The sequence below is a fragment of the Camelina sativa genome, chromosome 4, assembly GCF_030686135.1.
Source record: "Camelina sativa cultivar CO46 ecotype springtype chromosome 4, ASM3068613v1".
NCBI classification, from domain to species: Eukaryota; Viridiplantae; Streptophyta; class Magnoliopsida; order Brassicales; family Brassicaceae; genus Camelina; species Camelina sativa.
In genome coordinates this window covers 17464219-17484740 of record NC_141883.1, presented here as the reverse complement: position 1 = coordinate 17484740, position 20522 = coordinate 17464219, and the positions used below count along the sequence as shown (strand labels likewise).

Below are 20522 nucleotides of genomic sequence, written 5' to 3'. Positions count from 1 at the left end.
AAGTCCTCCTTGCAGGGCTTGAACACAAGCTCTTAGGTTGAGAGTCCTCCTTTCTAGGCTTTACACAAAGCTCTCGTAAAACTTGTTTATTTAATAATGGATAATTACACAATAATGAGACTCATGTCTCTTTAAATAAGAAAACAAACCCTAGTCTAAATGTTTAACGACAAAATTATGGTTTTAAAACCCATGGACCTAAGGCCCATTAACATGACTTAAACAAACAACAAAGTCGTTAATGACGTGAAGATGGGCTGCATCAGTCCCTCCGGGTGAGAAAGAAAGATTCGAATCTGAAATCTTTTGGAGATATCCTTTGTCCACCAATTCATAATATTGACGCTTAAGAACTTCGTGACGTTTCTTTTTCCGCTTCAAGTGCAACGTGCGAAAACATCCTCCACATAGAGTCTTTGTTAAAACAATTGTGGCTTCCAAGCTCGCTTGAACACGATTGACCACGAGATCAACACACAATGAATATTTGGCGTTAAGGACCTGGCGGTGGAGCAAAATATGCACCTTTAACACATCAGCAGCAGCAAGTACGACACTCAAAGTACCCACAACAACCAAAAGGTGACCCTTCTTGTAGCGAGGGTAATCCCCAAACAGCTCCTCAATGATGCTCTTTGTGATTTTTGTGTGAGAAAGACATGGGGCATGCATATCCAAGCTGTAACAAAGTAGCTTCCACATCAACACAACGAAGACTGCATTTTTTATCTGCTTACCCACCATGAACCGAAGCTTGTTAGAAAAACAAGCCAAGGTGAGGCTTTATTTTCCACACGTTAATAGCTTTCTTGAAGCGCAAGTAACGACTCTCCAACAACTAAACGTAGTGGATATGAAACAAGAATCATCTAGTGGGCTACGAACAGTTCGGTTTACCCATATAGAAACCCCACATGATGTTTTGAACAATATATCTGAGAAGATCGCCACATCACGAAAAATACGATGTTGCGACACAAAAACCACAAGATCTGATCTCGGACCCATGTCGAAGAGGTTCTCGGGGGAAGGAGAATTTTGGCCTCTGACACGTCACCAACAAAAATATACCCTACAATCACATGGCGACACTTCTCCTTGTTAGTGACATCCATTATAAGTTGGTCTATGTCTTCCTCATTGTAAATCAACACGTCATCCCTCCACCAAAGAGGCAAAGACACATCATGTACTCAATGAAGAACCTTAAATGTTTGATAGGTACCACTCCGCTTCTTGGCGTAGAAGACTCAAGTAAGAAAACATCAAGAAAATCACATTTAAACTTGACATGATGCCTTTCGGTATACACACAAACATCTGATACGGCTCCACAGAGGGCTGCAAAAACTTTTGAGTCCTTTACTTCTTGCTGAAGAAACCAAATGTGAAGAGACACTGACCGCACCGGTGGAAGAAGTTGCTGACGAGTATGGTTTGTCGTAGCCAACACTTGGCTCTGCGTGTGGAATGTTCGTTGATGAACAACTCTTTCATTGGTCAGGACCCCTATGACCAGAGATAACCGAGTATACAATGACAGCTGGCGGTGATCTATAAACATTTCTTCTACTGAGGAACCACCACACGAACTAAAGCTCACTCGAATCTGGAACACGTCAATCAATTTTACCACTTGTATGCAATATTCCCGATGGCGTCTATGCTTAATCCTCCCAATATATGCCCCCTCATGCACATCAAAGTCAAAGGACATTAAGAAGAACTGAAACACGTTTCTTCTTTCACACGTTGTTGTCACTAGTGCACACGTGAAGAGACTGAGACACATGGAATCGGTGGCCACATAAGATACTCTCACAATCTCACGTGATAATAGTATCATAAGTATGATATGGTGAACGCATACATACACTACACGTCTATTTCTTGTAACCAAAGCTCCACTGGGGAAGAAAAACATAACGTGATTTACGTGACTTACGTCTCCACCGTTAACTGCAGTTGCGTCACTTTGACAACAAGATGAAACTTTCTTTGGGTTTGTGCTTCCAAAATCCCAATTCATGACCATTGTAGCTGAACTACACATGTGAGTTCCATCATCTTCTTGATTTGTCTCATAGAACACATGTAAATCTTCTCTTGGTAATCTCGCTTGAGGAGAAGGTACACGAGGTTTTACAACCTTGGTGTCCCCAATTTCCGTCCTCCCGCGTCCGTCTCGAATAGAAGCATAATAACTAGGAGTTTTACCAACATAGATAGCAAATTCCAGAGCACCATATACCTTGTCACGGAGATTCACCACATTGTGGAGAAACAAAATCTTGCGTCGACCACGATCTGGCGGCTCTCTCTTGATCTGCCGGTGACAGTTTGCAGGAGAGAGAGAATAATTCTGGGGTCTCTTATCCAAATATAAATCTCCGTTATTCGCATCAAAGTTGTTGTAGACTGGAGTAAGTTTGGATAGTGAAAGATGTTTAAATAACACCCCGTCAGTCTCGATGAACTCAACGTTCTCGACGTCTACTTCGCCACCATCGTAGATAGAATCATGTACACCAATGTTATTAACATCAAGGCTAGTTTTGACACTATGATCAGTGTGAACGTCAACGTTTGTAACATCCGCACTAGCGTCGATGTCTTGAATTTGATCTATAGATGAATCACCATCTTCGTAGGAAACAACACAGGTCGGGTCGTTTAGCAGATCCATTTCGTCATCATTGCCCGTGTTGTCAATAATAACGTTGTCATGAAATACTTCTGCTTCGACATCATCTTCCTCTGTGTAGACATCAAAACATGCATCTCCCTCCGTAGTTGAAAAACCAAGACCATCAACATCACGAACTTCGTCGTCACCGCATACATTGAAGATTGGATCTCCGCTTTGATCATCGTCGTTTCCTGCACCACCAGTAACGATATCAACATCTTCCAAGTCTGTGACATCATCGACCTTGTTCTCAACGTCGTTGTTATCGTGGTCGACAACATCACGGTCTTCTTTATTATTGCCGTCGAGTGTTAAATCTGCATCATACACCACATTATTCAAATCTTTGTTATCACCATAGATATCACGAACGATGAAATCTTTGTCGTCAAAGTAACAACTCTCTTTGTAAGCCACCAAAGACCTTCGTCGTTTCAAATTTTGCAAACGATTATACACCAAACTATGGTAATGATGAGGCAAAAAGTGTGTGCATAGCTTCTGCTTAAGTTTATCCCAAGATTTAATAGGGTTTTTGCCAGCTTGCTTGCCTGTTTTCTTCACATGTTGCCACCATGTTGCAGCGTGTCCTCGAAATTGTTTAACCACAACTGAAACAAATCGATCATCTGAAACGCTTTGAAACTCCAAAATCTCTTCAACATCCATCATCCAATCTAGTAATAAATCACTAGTAAATCCACCGTGGAACTCGGGAATATCCACCTTAAAATCTGTGAACATGATCGGAAGGAAATCAAACCACCAGAAACGTGATGACTCTGATACCAACTGATAGAGAGCGGAAGCTTAGTAACGGACGAGAACGCTAGATCTCCTGGAAAACTCAGATTCGCGAACGGATCTTGCTTAGAACGTCGTAACTTGACAAAGAATCAATAGGGATAGGGTCGAGATCGGGAGCGATATCGACGTGGTTTTGCAAGTCCTCCTTGCAGGGTTTGAACACAAGCTCTTAGGTTGAGAATCCTCCTCTCTAGGCTTTACACAAAGCTCTCGTAAAACTTGTTTATTCAATAATCGATAATTACACAATAATGAGACTCATGTCTCTTTAAATAAGAAAACAAAACCCTAGTGTAAATGTTTAACGACAAAACTATGGTTTTAAAACCCATGAACCTAAGGCCCATTAACATGACTTAAACAAACAACAAAGTCGTTAACGACGTGAAGATGCGCTGCATCACATCTTATGTTGGATTTGGATTGGAGAATCTGTAGCTAGCTTTATGTAACTTGTGTCCGAAGTTACCTTTTATAAATTCATGTTTTCTTAATGCCAATTCGCCTCAGATCCTTTATACACATTTAAACTGAAAGATAAGTTAAATGATCGACCACCAAAATGATGACTTCAGATTCAGTAATATATTTTGGCATCACCCTGAAAGTAGCCATAATAGAAACTCAAATCTTTAAGAAATCTTTACACCGGCAAGAAAAAAATAAAAATAATAATAAGAGTGACATAAATATCTGAAAAATGCTTGAAGATGTGAACTGAGAATAGATGAGCATTTATAAGTATGTTAACTTTAATAAGTGAACGATTCTTGTCATCAATTTTCTATTTGCTCAATTGTGAATTGCATCATTTAATTAACACATTTATCTCCGTTTTTTTTTTGCGAGTCTTATATTGAAAACTTGTAAATGTGAGATTACGAACATTGAAACCCCATTTTGTTCGAGAAAAATAAATGAAAAACAACAATACATCAGGTCACACACCCGAATTATTCAGTTTAGAAATATGAAAAACAACAATATATCAGGTCACACACCCGAATTATTCAGTCTGGAAAAATGAAAAAACAACAATATATCAGGTCACACACCCGAATTATTCAGTCTTGAGATTCGTCAACCTTGCTTTAGTACAGATGGATAGACAAATCCGCCGAACTGGCCCTGAATGTTTCCCTCACAAAGTCGGCTTTTGCACGGATACGGTCAAGTCGATCCACGGCAAGTCCCATGGGTGCATACAAGTCCACCCGTTCCAGCACACGACAAACGCGAATCAGATTCTTAAGGAGCTGCAACTCATAAAAATCTCCACAGAAGTTCCAGACTTCTAAATATTTGAGTGTATTCTTGAAACACGGGTGAAAAATTCCAACCCTCCAATATCCGTTTGCATCGATCGGCACTCGCACCATTCGGACAGCGGTTCTAACAACGAGCTGAAAAGTCAGCGTCTCCAGATATGGACAGCTGTTGATCATGAACCTGATTCCGACGAACTCACGTGGTTCGAGAGTGGTCATCAGCACCAATCTCGTCGTTTTCATATCTGCTCTAAGGCGAAGCGGGTTGACATTGTCCTGGATCACTTGAATGAGGAAAGGACAGACGGTTACTGTCTTGGCACTAACCAAACTGCAAAGGAGGTCACAAAAATGTGTTCCTAAGCCAGCTTGGAATTGGCTCAGCCGCCCAAAGTCGAGCGACACTTCATCCATTTCTTTGTTTACGTTCCTCAACGTAAAGGAATGAACATTGCCAGCATACTTGAAGATGAGAATGCTTGGCAGGTCGAGTGAAGTACCCTGCACTGCGAAGACACAGTTCTTGAACACCAGTTTGATCAACCGGTTGTTAACTCCGGTTATTGCTCCGAGACCAACGTTCCAGCAATTTTTAATCTGTAGACACTCCAGAAGAGGTGCCTTTGGTAGCAAAGACGTGATCATGGCAAGCGGCATCCACCCGAAGTAGAGGAACTCCACAGAACCCGCAACGGCAAGCCTCGATGCATCAAACCGGCATGCGAGTAACTTGAGCTTCACCAGGCCGGTTAATCGGTAAAAGCTCTCCGGCATTTGAATCATGGTAGATTCAAATGATGCTTCTACTTCATCTCTGTTCACCCAAAGCCGGTCTGAGAAATCAAGAACGAGATTCTTGACTTTCGTAGCGGCTGCGAAATCTATGAGAGTCCTCATCTCCGCTTCATAACCAATCGGCCTATGAAAGGAGAGTTCGAACGTATCAACGATCCCACCCGTGAACATGGAAACCCAATGCAAGGTGTAACCTACAAATGCCTCTCGTTTCGTATCTTCATCAACCCACGCTGGATAGGTTTGAGTGATCACAGCCTCTTGAAATGAGACGTTTCTCGTCTCTCGGCAAATATTTCTCCAACGTTTAGATAAAACGCTGGTCCTGAGAGCTTCCTTGAACGTCAGATTGGAAATGATTAGGACAAGAAGAATGTCCGAAAGAGTCGAGATCATGTCGAGAGCATCTCCTGAAACCATTGTTAGAGATTTTTGAGAAAATGATGAATGGAATCAAGAAAGTGATTTGCTGTGTTTTGCTAGAAAGATTTTGCTGTGTTTTGCAGGAAAGAGTTTGCTGTATTCAGGGGTCAAAAACTGTACTTTAAATATATGCTTCTATCTCTGATTAACTTGGTAATTTGTTCTCTAGTCCAATGTAGTTTTAACTTAGCTTTGTTTGACTCTCTTATACATGTAAAGTCATAATTAGTTTTTATTTAGGCCTTGAATGGTAGTAGATTCTAGAATAGTTTTTGGATTTTGTTTTTGAAAAACTCATTTTTTCTCCAATCAAGATTTTAACCTAAATACATTCCCTAAAAAATAAGAAAACTAGTTTTTTGGATTTTCCCTAAAAAATAAGAAAACTAGTTTTTTGGATTTTCTTTACAATCCTTAATAGAAACCAAAATCCACATAATTAGAGATTTTAAGAAAACACTCACCACATTTCTCATTTTTTTTTTATTGCAAAAACTAAAAACTCAAAAACTAAAAACCAAAAACCATAATTTAAAAACTATTTTAAAACCCACTACCATTCATGGCTTTATTTTATTTTACGGACGATTGATGTTCATATGGATTTTATTCCAAACATTTGCTTCCCAGATTTCGATTTTACCAAAAAATTGCCTATAATAGTTTCAATTCAAATGCATAATTATATCATAGGTGGTCAAAGAAAAAGTTCAACTATATTTCTACAATAAAGATTATGAAAGTCAAAGATAAAATATAACTTTCCTAGAGCCATTTAAGAACATGCATGTATTGATAAATGGTGCATCTTCAAAAATAGTTTTTTTTTCTTATGTCATTTTTCAAAAATATTATTTTATGTTGTCAATTTTCAAAAATATATATTTTCTATGTATAAAATGACTAAATTCTAAGTCGCAAACTCCAAATATTAAAATCTTACCCCCTCAAAACCATACCCTAAATGTAAAATAAAAAATTTCAACTTTAAAAAAAATTCTAAAAATTAATTTAACATATTGTAATTGTGTACAAAAAAAACAAAAATAAAAATGTTAAAAGAAAGGTATTTTTGAAAAAAAACGTATCTCAAAAGAGACATTTCTAACAAGTTATTAATTAAATTAGTAAATCAATTATAATTTTTTTTGTGGTTAAATTATCAAATATCACATTATTATTCTTTTTTTTGTGGAGTTTAATCGACATCTTCAGCATCGAGTTTAAGGTTATAATCAGTTAACTATGATTTATGCTAATTAATCGATTCATATTATTTTTTGAGTTCAAATAATTACAGATTACATTATTTATGAATAACTTTTTTTTAACAGCATTTATTTATGAATAACTATTTACAAAGAAAACAATATTTTTTCTTTTTGTATAAAATATACTTATTTAAAAAAAATACATATATTCATAAGATCTTTTTTTTTGGTCAAACATATTCATAAGATCATATAAAATATCTTTGTACAAAATCTTTAAAAAGGCACTCCTAGCTTTGGTAATTTAACTACTATAAAAACCTAAATAACTTAGACATAAGTACAATTAATGAAAAAAAAAAAAAAAATTAACAAGACAGCCACCTTTTTGTCTCTCCCTCTCTTCTCCATACAAAATTGTGGGTTTCTCAGACTTGTCTCTTGCCACGGTTCCCGCAACGGGACCGTGACACCGTATCATCTCCGACTAGTTCGTCGCCTTCTCCTCTGGCCAAAAACATTCCTCTGGTGCGTGTCCTTAATTCCCAAAATTTTATTGCTTTCCTTCAGATTACGAAACCCATACCTTACTTTTTGAGTACAAAAATTGAGTCTTTTGTACTCAAAATGACTCGAATGCTATAAAAAAAAATGAACCTTTAGATCTTAGTTTGATAGTAATTAGGTTGTAGGGATTCTTATTTGAATCTCTTTTGATTTCGTTAATTTTGATGTTGAATGGTTTCTATGTTATATTTGCAGGTTTTAATATCTCTGCTTCTTGACAATAAGGAGTAGACAGAGAGGTATCATGAACTCTCGAGGAAATGTGGCTGACGAAACAAACGTTTCGAGTAGAGGTTAATACTTTTTTACTCTTTGATGAAAAATTTTCTTAGATTGTTTGTGTTTATTTCAGAGTTTCTTAATCATTCTTGTTTGGTTTTATGGATTGTCAGCGATACGAAGGAAGGTGAAGAACACTTTGGACATAGCTATAACGAAATATAAGATTGATAGTTATAACTTAGTTGACCTTGATAAGGTATTAAATGATGTCTACTGCTCTTTTCGACCGGTTTCTGCTGATTACGATATTAGGAAGGAATTGGTGAGAAGCCTTAATGTTATGGCTGTTGATATCTATGGTAATATAAGATCTTTTTATCTTATTTAGCTTGGCTTATATCGAATGTTAGCAGAGGTTTTATTTATTTATCTTGTTCGTTAGGTGATTCAGAAGAGAAGAGCCCTGTTCTTGAGGCGTATGGGTCTTTTGTGATGGATATGTATACCTCTCAGAGTGATTTGGATGTTTCTATTAACTTTGTTAACGGAACATCTGAAGTTACTCGTGAAAAGAAGATCCAGATACTTGAAAGATTTGCTGAAAAGCTCCGTTCTTTGGAGGGTATGATATATTTTGTTCCATTCTTGTTGCTGATTCCATTATGAGAAATGAAATTATGATTATTACTTATTAGAAGCTGTTAAGGTCTATGCCAACTCTCATTATTGCTTTTTTTATATAACCTAAACTTCTTTTGTAGGAGAAGGGCATGTTAGGAATGTTGAATCTATCGTCACTGCTAGGGTGCCAATTGTCAAATTCTTTGATCATGGGGCTGCTGTTGAATGTGATTTGTCAGTCGAAAATAAAGACGGCATTTTGAACTCGCAGATCATTCGCATCATATCTCAACTTGATGGCAGGTTTCAAAAACTTTGTATGCTGGTAAGATTTTAAGTTCTGTTCTAATGGCTTTTGTTATCCTTATAGTGCTATTGACTTGCTTGTTTTTCAACAGAATTTAGTTTTTGTTTGCAAGTTAAAAACTATAAAAGTTTCTTCAATGACTAGAAGTTGCTAGGGTTTTAGATTTCTTTTGAGCTGCCTATGGTTTGTTGCTATACTTTGTTAACTCAGTGCTGATGAATTTTTCAGGACAATTTTCTCTTTACTATCTAAGTGAAGTAACCGCATGAAATTTAAACTGTTAGGGCATGTTTGGCTAACCATAGTTTTTAATTGATGAAGTAGTCATAGTTCAAAACGAGCATATAGATGGTTTATTGTTAACTCAGCTAGATATGTGTAGTTGTGGTCGATATATTTACTAATGTGACTATTCTCATATCTCAGGTTAAGCATTGGGCCAAAGCACATGACGTTAACAGTGCGCTACACAGAACCCTGAACTCTGTATCTATAACAATGCTAGTCGCTCTTCATTTACAGGTATCAACTCAGTTACCCTTATTATGTTGGATGTCCACTAGATTATGTACTCTTATTGTTCCAGTTACATTGACTTTCAGGATGCCCAAGTAGGTAGTTCGTCTGGCTGTTTAATGTGTTTCTTTTACTCTCTAAAATCAAGTTGGATAAAAGTGTTAGGTTGTTTATTGTGTCATTTTAAGTTGCATGTGAGTATCCAATCAGATACTCTTCAGGCTTTGAATGTTCAATGAGACAATACTTCCAAGTCTAATTTGCTTCTCCTTTGGTCTTATGCGCAGACTCAATATCCTCCCATTTTACCTCCATTCTCTATGCTATTTCAAGGTAACACTAAACTTCGTAAAAGAGAACAGAACACTTGTGGATTGTCAAATTTCAGATTACGTTTTTGATACTCGTCTTTCATATCCCTTTGTTATCCTTCTTTTCTTGTTTTTGCTTATATGGTTTTCCGTTAAGACATTAAGTGACCCTTTTCTTTTCCAGATGGAATGGATCCTCCTAATGTGGAGGAAAGGACTCAAAAGTTCTTAAACTGGGGACATCGTAATCAGGAATCTCTGGGTAGACTGTTTGCAACATTCTTTATTAAGGTGTAATATCTTTTTTACCCCTAAACCCTTACACCAATTAAAGAACAAGCTGTTATAACAAAAGCATTTGTGTCTTGCAGTTGCAATCTGTAGAATTCCTTTGGAGGCAAGGGCTCTGCGTCAGTGTGCTGAATGGTCTTTGGATAGCCAAAAAGTGGAAAAAATTTGGCATTGCGTCCATTAGTGTAAACTCAATGAAAACTCTGTTCAGTAATATACTTTATTTGCATTCTTACCTTTTTTGTCTTATGTCATTAGTAATTTTTCGTGTATCTTAACAGGTTGAGGATTTTACAAATGTGTCTCAAAATGTTTCAAGGCGGGTTAATGGCGCAGGAGCCAAAAAGATATACCGCTCCATAGACAGAACCGTTGAAGACATTTTTAAATTCCTCAATGGCAAGGTCACTGGGACAGATCTCAAACACATGTTATTTGGCCAAATCCCTGTTGTGCATCCTCCTCCTGTGGCGCCACTCAATGGAAAGACTGGGGTGTTTGGCCAACAAGATTTTGTGGAGCCTCCTCCTGTGCCGTCATTGTTAAGCCAACAAGCTGTTCTGGATCCTCCTCCACATGTGCTGCCACTTACTGGCGCTGGAAGACATCTTAAACACAGGAAGTTTGGCCAGCAAGCAGTTCAGCAGCCTCGTCCTCCGGTGCCGCCACTCAATGACCATAGCGCTAGAACACATCTCAGAGATAGGTCGATTGGCCAACAAGGTATTGTGCAGCCTCGTTCTCCTCTGCCTTCACTCAATAGCAATACCACTGGGACACATCTCAGAGATAGGTTTTTTGGCCAACAAGCAGTTGTGGAGCCTCGTCCTTCTGTGCCGCCACTCAATGGCAACATCTCTGGAACATATCTTAGGGATAGGTTTTTTGGCCAGCAAGCAGTTGTGGATCCTCGTCCTCCTGTGCCTTCACTTAATGACAATATCTCTGGAACACATCTTAGAGATAGGGTGTTTGGCCAGCAAGCAGTTGTGGATCATCGTTCTCCTATGCCGTCACTCAATGACAATATTGCTAGAACACATCTTAGAGACAGGTTGTTCGGCCAGCAAGCAGTTGTGGAGCCTGGTCCTCCTGTGCCTTCACTCAATGGCAATATCTCTGGAACACATCTTAGTGATAGGTTTGTTGGCCAGCAATCAGTTGTGGAGCATCGTCCTCATATGCCGCCACTCAATGTTTACCCACAGCAACCTCATAACAACTACAGAAACGGGTTCAGCGGTCTTCCTGAAATACATTACAACAAAAGAGTTTGTTTGGGAAACGGATACAGAGCTGTAGAAGAAACAGGTTACAGGAGAGAGGAAGAGAGATACAATGATCTCAGAGAACTCCGAAACAGGTATATCGGATACTGTACTGAAACTCCCCATAGGAATGATGATAGATATAGGGGTGAAGAACCAATGCCTGTGGGACAGTGTTATGACTATAGTTTAAGAACTGGTCCGCCACCTCCACAGGCACACCCACCATATGGTAGAGATACTTATGAGAATTTTCGTCCTCAAAACCCTTCCCGACCACCTCCACCTTATGGTAGAGATAGTTATGAGAATTTCCGTCCTCAAAACCTTCCCCAACCTCATTCTGGTAGATCGTTTTACTAGTAGGGTTTTTGGTCAGCAAAGTTAAAAACCAATCACCAACCATTTTTTCAAAGATGAATATAGTAACTTCATGTTATATATATAATTGGCGGAGAGTACAGGTTTTGGTTACATAGGGATTAATTGTGGAGAAGTGGAACTACAGTTTTGTGTGATAACTGAGAAGTCATAAGTGTCATGAATGTCTGTATGTTTCTTGTTTAGCTGGGATATCTTTTTAGTATTTATGCTGGATTCGGTTTAAATTTGGATTTATGTAAGATTTAAGTTAAATTGCTATTATGAACTTCTGCAAGATATATCCTTTGATTTTGTATTTTTTAATCTCTCTTTAGTTTATAATTTGAATGTTTTCTTTTTCTTTCAATTCTTCAAAAAAAAAAAAAAAAAAAAAACAGGTTGTATTTGTGACTTTATGGTAAAGCAACAAAAATTCTTTAAATTTTTTTGGATGGATTCAAATAAAACTTTAGTTGACTTATATCAATTTGAACAGTTATCAATTTAAACGGATTGGTTTAATTATTGATAACTGTTATACATACTAGAATTGAAATTATTTTTATGTTTAATTTGGTGTATGAAAAAAAGTTATATGCTTTTCTTATGCAGAATTTGAGATTTTGTTCATCTTTGATAGTGTTAGCTAAGTCATGCATATGTTGCTGTCGTCATATATGAGGAGCTGTTTGTAACTTGTAAGAGAAGAAGGACACAATAGTTTTTTTATTTAAACAAGAACAAGTAGAAAGGATACACAACCTTCTACGACACAACCAACAATACATAGACAATCTGAATATTGTAAAGCATAAACTAACCAGAAATAGTATTAGCTAACACAAGAGTCTAGCTTTTTTTGTCATATAGAGTGACAATTATTGAAAACACGGAAAACAACAATTTGAACACATGGATGTGGTATCTTTGCTTAGTGGATATCCTCTAGTTTAGGCAGTTTCAAATGCAGGCTTCACAAAGCCCTTGGTGCAGAGAATAGAACATGCCTTGGTACATTTTTCAACGGCTGCATCCACAATTTCACTAGCATCTAGTCACCAAAACAAAGATCAGAATAAATTATTAATTAAGCATTTTATCTAACAACAAAAATAATAATAATCTTGGGGAGTCTATTTACCAGAGTTCCTGAGAGTAGTCATGGTACTGCACACAGAGGAAGCACACCCTAGCTTGCAGTATTCGTTGACAGCATCACCTTGAGTCACAAATAAAAATCCATGCAACTTGCATCAAAATTGGAATCCATCTATGTAACAAATAACTAGCAAAACACTAGAAAACAAAAAATAAATCAATTTACCTGAGTTTTCGAGACGCTTATAAATAGAGCCTGAAGGGCATCGACCATTATCAGGAACTTTTGTGCAACCAGTGGAATATAAGCAAACGAACTGGGGGATTTTTGGGGTATAATCGCAGACAGTATAGGCAGTTCTAGCATTCTGGGACGGGCAGCAGATCTTTGCTTCAACTTGAATTTGCACCATGAGCAGACTCATCATGAGCACAGTCATGAGCATAGCTGCAAATTTGCCTTCCATCTTACAATTGATGACTTGTGTTTGGTTACAAAATGTAAGTAGAGAAAACACTAACAATTGTAATTAAGCTTGTATTGATGAAATGATAATGAAACAAGACTTGTTTAAATACTAGTTCTTCTACAATTTTCTCCCACAAACGTCGTCGTTTGAGACCATTATCACATGTTCTATAGTCTTCAACAAACTGGCTTAACCACCATGCAATCACATGATATTTTGTTGATTGAAGAGGAGAAGACAAAAGATGAGACTGAGATCGAGTTTGTTATTTTTGGTACCAACGTGTTTTAAGTTTCTTCGTTTTAACCAACTCTCTCTTGTGGCTGTGGAAGTTATGGGTGGGTTTCAATTTGAATATTTTGTTGGGACCAAAATGAATGTTATCTTCTGTCTCTCTTTCTTTTTTCTGTTTTTTTTTCCTTGGGATCAATATATCTTCTCTAGTAAGATTTATGTTCATTACGGCCTTGATTGGTAACAGCTGTTATTTGTGGCTGTAGAGACTTTAACTTTAAAATTTTAGCTGTAGAGAATTTGGTTGTAGATACTTTGACTGTAAAAACTTTTACTGTTAAAATCTGATTGTTTACCAACAACTTTTAAAGCTGTAATTGTTATTTTATTTTAATTTTTATTAATAATAAATATAAATGTCAACATATAATTCATAACAATTTAGTAACAAAAATAAAGTTTATTAATGATAAATTAATTTTTTTTAAATGTATGTCAACAAAATATGTGATTTTGTTTGAAAATTCTGTTTTCTTTTCTTTTTGGTAATTGATTTTTAATTGCTTTGAAGTGGCTGTTGAAACTTAAAAACATAATAAAGCCATAAAAGTCTGATTGGCAAATAAAATGTTTTTACAACTTTTAAATGCTTTTAAAGTCTTAAAAGTCTTCCCCAGGGCCTAGGTAGAAAAATCAATAGGCAATCACATGATATTTTGTTGATTGAGGAGGAGAAGACAAAATATTAGATAGAGATCCAATTAGTTATTTTTGGTGCAAACGTGTTTTAAGTTTCTTCGTTTTAACCAACTCTCTTGTGGCTGTGGCCTGTGGAGGTTGTGTTTGTATTATATTTTGTTGGGACAAACATGAACGTTACGTTATCTTCTCTCTTTGTTTTTTTGGGGATCAATCTATCTTCTCTAGTAAGAATTATGCTCATTACGCGGAAAATCCATTAGATTTGAGCAGCCCTAATGATCGGTGGACGAAATCAGCCAAACTCCACATCTTTCTCGACCAGCACGACCCATCTTCCCTTGGCATCCTTGGACAAGGATGGTTAATTCCATCTCTTGTTGAGCCTTTTCAGAAGGTTTGAGGAGTCGATCAGCCTCTTTGGGTTATTTGTGTTGATGCAGTTAAATCCAAGCTAACAGAAAGTATTTAAATGGTATAAAAAGAATAATGTATATTTTCTTTAATAATAATGTTTTCTGTAATCACAAGTGCAGTTCTATGTAAGATTCAACCAAATTATATGCAAGATATGGTCAGAAAAGGTTCATCATTTGAAAAGAAATATTGTAAAATCAGTGAAGAGATACACTGATCAGGGCCTTAGTTACCAACTAAAAAGCCGAAAAATACCTCATCTATTTTTTATTTGGACGTTTAATACCTCGTCTTTTTTTGTTGGAAGAAAAATACCTCATTTAATTATCATTGGCTTAAAAATATTTAATCTTTATATTGTTGTCAGATTCTAACCCGCTGTTTAACAGACTTTAACGGACGTTACAGATCATCAAACATGTGTTAAAATCAAATCTATGTGATATATACAATACATTTACCTTAGTTATGTGATATGTTGCCGTAGTGTAGTGGTTAGAAGTGGGTTGGTTTTATCTCCTAACCACGCTTCGAACCTCCCTCCTTCCCCAAAACTTTTTTTTTTTTTTTATCATTGGTTTCTTCTTCACACGATTAGTCAAAACTCAAAAGAATTGTTGAAGAAGAGTGTTTGACTGTTTGGATTCTTAAAAGTCTTTCTATCAATACTCGCTCAACTATCTCTTCTGTTTTGAATGGATTTGAAAGTTTCGGTTTTAGGCGGCCACACCAATGGAGGTTAAGGTTGCGATTAGTGAAGAAGGTGAAAAAAAAAAAGTTTTGGGGGAGGAGGGGGTTCGAAGCGTGGTTAGGAGACAAAACCAACCCACTTCTAACCACTACACTACGACAACATATCACATAAATAAGGTAAATGTATTGTATATATCACATAGATTTGATTTTAACACATGTTTGATGGTCCGTTAAAGACTGTTAAACCACGGGTTAGAATCCCGCAACAATATAAAGATTAAATATTTTTAAGCCAATGATAATTAAATAAGGTATTTTTCTTTCAACGAAAAAAGACGAGGTATTAAACGTCCAGATAAGGTATTTTTCCAATACGAAAATAATGACTTTTCGATTTAGTAACGTAATCACTCACTATCGTGAAGACCACAATATGTTAAAAAGTTGAATAAAATCTTAAACAGTCGAGAAACCATTGTGCAAAATAATGACTTCTCGATTCAATAATGTTCACTACTTTGGCCAATATGTTAAAAATTGAATAAAATCTTTAATCGTCAATAAATACTTGGGACTGGCCAGAAAAAATGAGAGTGACCTTAACTCATCAAAGTAAGCTTTGCTTCTTGGACTCTCTTGTCAAAATGAAATCAACTGCTTCCTCGACGGTGTCAACTACCTGAAGAAGTTAAACAGTTTCACATGAACATTAACTCGCGGAAATAATAATAACCTTCTTCTAAAGGTTAAGTGATGATGTTACTTACCAGATCAGCAGGAAACTCAGCATGATTATCTTTCCCTTTGAAAACTCCTGTTCTTGTTAAGATTGAGAACCAAGGACTCCCGGCCTGTCACACAAGAGTTACGTTAACCAGATTACTAATGGTTTAAGGTAAAGATTAGAGGAATGTTTTATGGCGAGATGACCAACTCTAGTCTTGAGAGAAAGAGCACAAAACCTGCCGTGCGCCTCTGATGTCGATTTTAGGGTTGTCCCCGATCATATATAGTGTTCTGAAGTGGTGACTTCCTTCGGTTGAAGAATGAGGGGAAGTAGCTATCTCTTTCAGAACATCTTCTGCATTCTTGAACACAAATGGATTTGGTTTGCCAAAAGATGTGTACTCCAGAGGGTTATCATGGATTCTGCAAGTATGTATAATATATCCAATCTCAATCATGCAAAACTGAATTGGACAAATGAAGAAAAATATCACATTTATTATGCCTTTGCAGGCTAGTCTCGTGTTTCCTGAAAGATGTTCAGTTTCATAAGGAAGGTGTGTGCTTAATTTTGGGTATTACCTGTTGAAGATTGATTCCAATGCGATTCTAAAAGCTCCCATGCCAAGACGTTCAGTAGGAAACGCAGTCTGCCTTTGTTTCACAATGTATTAGTATCCCATATAGTAGTATTTCAAAAGAATGGAGACACAAGAACAGATTCACGAGAACCTGGTAGTCTAAATCGTCACTGGCAAAGTACAAATGAGGTTGAGGCCCAAAATCTTTCCCAGGAAGCCCTCCAGTTCGTAAAATGTCACAAAGAACCTGACCAAAAGCATTAGTCAGTATTTTATAACTGTGAGCACCAAAACTTCTAACGTCTGTCTGCATGCCCCAACACAAACTATGTTCATATACCGCCACGAACCATCTACAATGTGTTTTATATCTTTTGTTCCACATAACCGTGAAGCCAGTGATATGAAAATACAAACCTCTACTTTGCCATATTTATTACGATGTGTGCTTATGATATATTTTTTTTCATCCAAAAGAATGAAAATAACACGTATGAGATGTGTGAAGCAGGAATCAGAAGAAAAAAATAATGTAATCTGAACCACAAAGGGGAATGAGAAACCTGGATGTCTCGGCTCCAATCGACTGGATCACTAACTATAAATGCTGCCTGAACTCTTTGGGATAGAACATTTTCTCTTGATCTAAGCTCCTTGTGACCATCCTGCCCGACCATCGATTTCTTATATGGCTCCAAGGGATCAATGTTGTCAAAGTAAGAGGCATACTCGTCCATTGAAACGACGTTTCTGAAAACACATGCACATATATAATCATCTGAATAGTAAAGCACAAACAAACGAAAATCAGAAAACTCAAGAACGATCCCTGGAGCTTACTTGAAACCATAATTAGACATCACCTCGGCAGGTTCCCCTTTTCCAGCTGCAACAACGAGCTCATTTCCAAACCTGGTCCAAGCAGTCATTAAACAGCTTTCTGACAAAACCAAGGAATAAAAGTGACAAAATCCAAGGCTTATTGGTTTGCAAAGTCATATGCCCTATGTACAAGTTGATTATTCATGCTGTAACTGATTAATCTCTTTAAAAATACTTGAGGCTAAAATGTAAGGCCAAATGTTGCAATACGGTTTAATCTACATGTAACTTTACCTGTTCACTAGCTTCCGAAAAGGTGAATGTCCTTGTAACATCTGCAACATGAACATGTCGACGAAATTTACATCAAAAGCGTTACAATTTACTCAAACTAGCTTGCCTTATTACTGTAACACCTACAGAAAGATAATAGAAATGAAGTGATGTGACAAGGTTTCAACCTGAAATGGAGAAACATTAACACCTAACAAATGACTCATCTCAGAGGCCCGTTTAGATTCAGGCAAGCCACCTCCTGCCATAACCAATGAAAACTTGTATATGAGAAAAAAAAAAAAAAAATCCAAGAAAGAGGTAATGTTAGCTATGTCACTTTATAGTTAAAGGCTCTCACCATTAGTCAAGAATAAGAAAGGTATCCTCAAAGCACCTGCAAAAGAAACCCTCAAAACTCATCAAAGGCAGATACAACTCTACACAAAAATCTCTCACAGTTCCAAAAGCTTAATTGCAAAATAGAACTAAGCAATAGCAACTCTTATAAATCAATCACGCAAGAGAGAGAGTGTAAACCGGAATCATCGTAGAGTCGTCGGAGAGCACCAGGAGAGCCACCGACGGGAGAGGAACCGAGAAGAATAACTCCATCGATATCGAACGCAATGCCAAACGACGAGCTGTGTTTTTTATTTTTTTTGTTGGGGGTAAGAATCAGGAGAAGAGAGGCAATGATGGAATAACGCAGCAGCGGGAGAGGAGAGAGGAGAACTCACCGATTTGATTCCGGTGAGATGATGTTAGAGAAGGAACGAGACTGTGATCGGAGATTAAAATCCCGCCGCCGCAGCGAGTTTCTAGCTAAGATTCGGAGATGATTCATTTTTTTTTTACCGAATCTAAAAAGTCGGCGGCGAATAGTAATAAAACATTTGGGAGACCCTCTCATTTAAATAGGTTAATAATAACATTTTAAGCCATATACTTATATTTATTACTACATTCGATTTCAAATTCTTATTATATTCAATTTCACCCCTCATTTTGCATCAGATTTGTTTGACATTCATCAAAATCATATATTTTACATATCCAAATTAAAATTAAATAATATCAAAACAGGTTAAACTTTTTTTAATAAACATCTGTATTTTACAAATATACAAAAGTGTATTTACATTCACCCCCCCAAAACTTTATACAACACAGTAAATTAAATTTCTCATTTATTTACTCCTAAAAGGTTTATGTATATAGTAACAACATATATTCAAAAGAACCGGAAGCTAACAATCACATTACATTGTATACAAGATTCTCAAATTAATTTTGAAGATCTGACGATAAGAAATTTTATGGAAGATTAATCTGACATAAAGATCAGACACTACAGTTCAAGTGGCGGCTTAGTTACTAGTTAGTATCCTCTCTTCTTGTTGTTGTTGTTGTTGTTGTTGCTGCTCTGTGTCCATGATCCGACCAGATCGCAAGCAATCATGATCTTGATTTGGCCTCTCTTTGGAAGCGGTGTGGTGGAGGACGTTGAACCGATTAGATCGCGAGCGATCATAATCTTGATTTGGCCTCTTTTTGGAGGAACGGTTTGTTCCTCTCTTCTAAAGCTGCAAGAAAATAGAAGCTCCATTGTCGTAATAGTATCTAAGATATATAAATAAGTGTGCAAAAAGAAAAGATATCAAAAGAGTGAAGCAGAGAAGAAGCCAATTCCAACGCGATGAAACTAGAGAGACTGAGGCTTGTTAAATAGGCCCACATGACTCCTAGAGGCTAGAGTCACAGACCAGTTCTTTTCATGGCCAATTCTTTTAACTTGCAGAGCAAGCTACGTAGGGTTAATTTTGTTATAATTAACATATTAACATGTGTGATCTAGGTGGCAATGAAAGGTTTTATTATTGGTTAATAGATGTGGCAATGGAGAGATACGTCTGAATGTATGTGGTCACTTTCGTAAACGCGCTACTACAATCGTTGTCGTTGACTTACTGTTCATAAGACCGTGGGTTGTAGAATTTAATCTTTAATACATGTAAACAATTTTTAGTTAACTATTTTACAATAATTAAAGCCAATATGTCTAGACCATATTGAGATTCATAAGCAGACATGAGACAGTATTCGTAACTCTCCACATGTATATTATTACAACAAATATTTTACAGGCCAACCAAAACTTTTTACATAAATGACGATCTCAAATTACAATAATTGCGTCTTACAAAGTACTATGTACATAAGTAACATTAAAAACTATCCAAAAAAAAGAAGCTAGGTTCCATAATTATTTACAATCTTGCTGTCTCTTCCAAAGTGAAACGATCGAAGCCATAGATTCGAGGAGTTTGCGCACGATCATAGTCTTGACCTGTCCTCTTCTCGGAGGAAGCCATTGCTTAGTTCCCCTAGAGCTGTTGTTGGGAGACAATAACTCCATTATTTTAAATAAATATATGTCAAAAGTGAGAATTGGGAAAGAGAGAGTGAGAGACTAGAGGAAGTGAGGTTATCTGAAAGTGAGAAAGTGTTATTTATAGAGACAGAAGAGAAAGAGTTTTAGTTTGGTTTTCCCTTGGTCGCCAAGCAACATTTTTTGTGGTCAGGGAATATTTTTGGTTATTATAAGCGAACGTGTGGGAGAAGCATATTTGATAATATAAATATATATTCTCGTAAGATACATACACAGCAACAATAAACAGAGTTTATCTGATACTATAATTTAGTTACTACAGATTCGTAACGAATAATTTTTGTAGACAATTAAACTGATGTGAGATATGATTTTTAAAAAGTAACTTGCAGTAGAGTTTAAGTGGTATTAATTAAGAGAACATTACTTAACTTTTATAATGCCGTTTGGTT

General features: G+C 36.7%; 3 protein-coding genes and 1 pseudogene across 4 annotated transcripts; 1 reads left to right on the top strand and 3 right to left on the bottom strand.

Annotated features, from left to right (window-relative positions):
- Nucleotides 1-4587: 4587 nt before the first annotated feature.
- LOC104783810 (F-box protein At3g62230 pseudogene) lies at nucleotides 4588-5979 on the bottom strand (annotated as a pseudogene).
- Nucleotides 5980-7499: 1520 nt separating this feature from the next.
- LOC104780390 (uncharacterized) lies at nucleotides 7500-11998 on the top strand. The gene is made up of 10 exons (XM_010504883.3): nucleotides 7500-7721; nucleotides 7956-8053; nucleotides 8153-8341; nucleotides 8425-8604; nucleotides 8744-8928; nucleotides 9337-9432; nucleotides 9714-9759; nucleotides 9922-10028; nucleotides 10109-10213; nucleotides 10310-11998. Exons 2-10 carry the CDS (start codon nucleotides 8005-8007, stop codon nucleotides 11657-11659), a joined length of 2307 nt encoding a protein of 768 aa, XP_010503185.1. The 5' UTR covers nucleotides 7500-7721; nucleotides 7956-8004; the 3' UTR covers nucleotides 11660-11998.
- Nucleotides 11999-12370: 372 nt separating this feature from the next.
- LOC104780389 (thionin-2.2-like) lies at nucleotides 12371-13649 on the bottom strand. The gene is made up of 3 exons (XM_010504882.3): nucleotides 12984-13649; nucleotides 12801-12878; nucleotides 12371-12710 (listed from the first exon to the last, which is right to left on the bottom strand). The coding sequence occupies exons 1-3, from the start codon at nucleotides 13222-13224 to the stop codon at nucleotides 12610-12612; spliced, it is 420 nt and encodes a 139-aa protein (XP_010503184.1). The 5' UTR covers nucleotides 13225-13649; the 3' UTR covers nucleotides 12371-12609.
- A 1987-nt stretch (nucleotides 13650-15636) lies between these two features.
- Nucleotides 15637-18571, bottom strand: LOC147945891 (mitochondrial hydrolase YKR070W-like). Of its 2 annotated transcripts, XM_087510265.1 has the most exons (12): nucleotides 18416-18571; nucleotides 18216-18319; nucleotides 18037-18072; nucleotides 17864-17937; nucleotides 17697-17737; nucleotides 17421-17492; nucleotides 17144-17330; nucleotides 16732-16827; nucleotides 16582-16649; nucleotides 16236-16422; nucleotides 16041-16124; nucleotides 15637-15952 (listed from the first exon to the last, which is right to left on the bottom strand). In XM_087510265.1, exons 1-12 carry the CDS (start codon nucleotides 18520-18522, stop codon nucleotides 15881-15883), a joined length of 1128 nt encoding a protein of 375 aa, XP_087366391.1. In that variant the 5' UTR covers nucleotides 18523-18571; the 3' UTR covers nucleotides 15637-15880. The 2 variants fall into 2 exon arrangements, with proteins under 2 accessions (XP_087366391.1, XP_087366392.1); XM_087510266.1 differs by lacking the exons at nucleotides 18037-18072; nucleotides 18216-18319; nucleotides 18416-18571 and having other exon boundaries at nucleotides 17421-17520; nucleotides 17864-17938.
- Between the last annotated feature and the right edge of the window lie 1951 nt (nucleotides 18572-20522).

Excerpts from the sequence above, each read along its gene's own strand:
- LOC104780390 (XM_010504883.3), top strand. The coding sequence starts at position 8,005 with ATGAACTCTCGAGGAAATGTGGCTGACGAAACAAACGTTTCGAGTAGA. Across the intron at positions 9,760-9,921 it reads ATTCTCTATGCTATTTCAAG|ATGGAATGGATCCTCCTAAT; the intron begins GTAACACTAAAC and ends TTTCTTTTCCAG. Across the intron at positions 10,029-10,108 it reads TTGCAACATTCTTTATTAAG|TTGCAATCTGTAGAATTCCT; the intron begins GTGTAATATCTT and ends TGTGTCTTGCAG.
- LOC104780389 (XM_010504882.3), bottom strand. The coding sequence starts at position 13,224 with ATGGAAGGCAAATTTGCAGCTATGCTCATGACTGTGCTCATGATGAGT. Across the intron at positions 12,879-12,983 it reads TAAGCGTCTCGAAAACTCAG|GTGATGCTGTCAACGAATAC; the intron begins GTAAATTGATTT and ends TTGTGACTCAAG. Across the intron at positions 12,711-12,800 it reads GACTACTCTCAGGAACTCTG|ATGCTAGTGAAATTGTGGAT; the intron begins GTAAATAGACTC and ends TTTGGTGACTAG.
- LOC147945891 (XM_087510265.1), bottom strand. The coding sequence starts at position 18,522 with ATGAATCATCTCCGAATCTTAGCTAGAAACTCGCTGCGGCGGCGGGAT. Across the intron at positions 18,073-18,215 it reads ACGACTCTACGATGATTCCG|GTGCTTTGAGGATACCTTTC; the intron begins GTTTACACTCTC and ends TTTCTTTTGCAG. Across the intron at positions 17,493-17,696 it reads TTTCGGAAGCTAGTGAACAG|GTTTGGAAATGAGCTCGTTG; the intron begins GTAAAGTTACAT and ends TGCTTGGACCAG.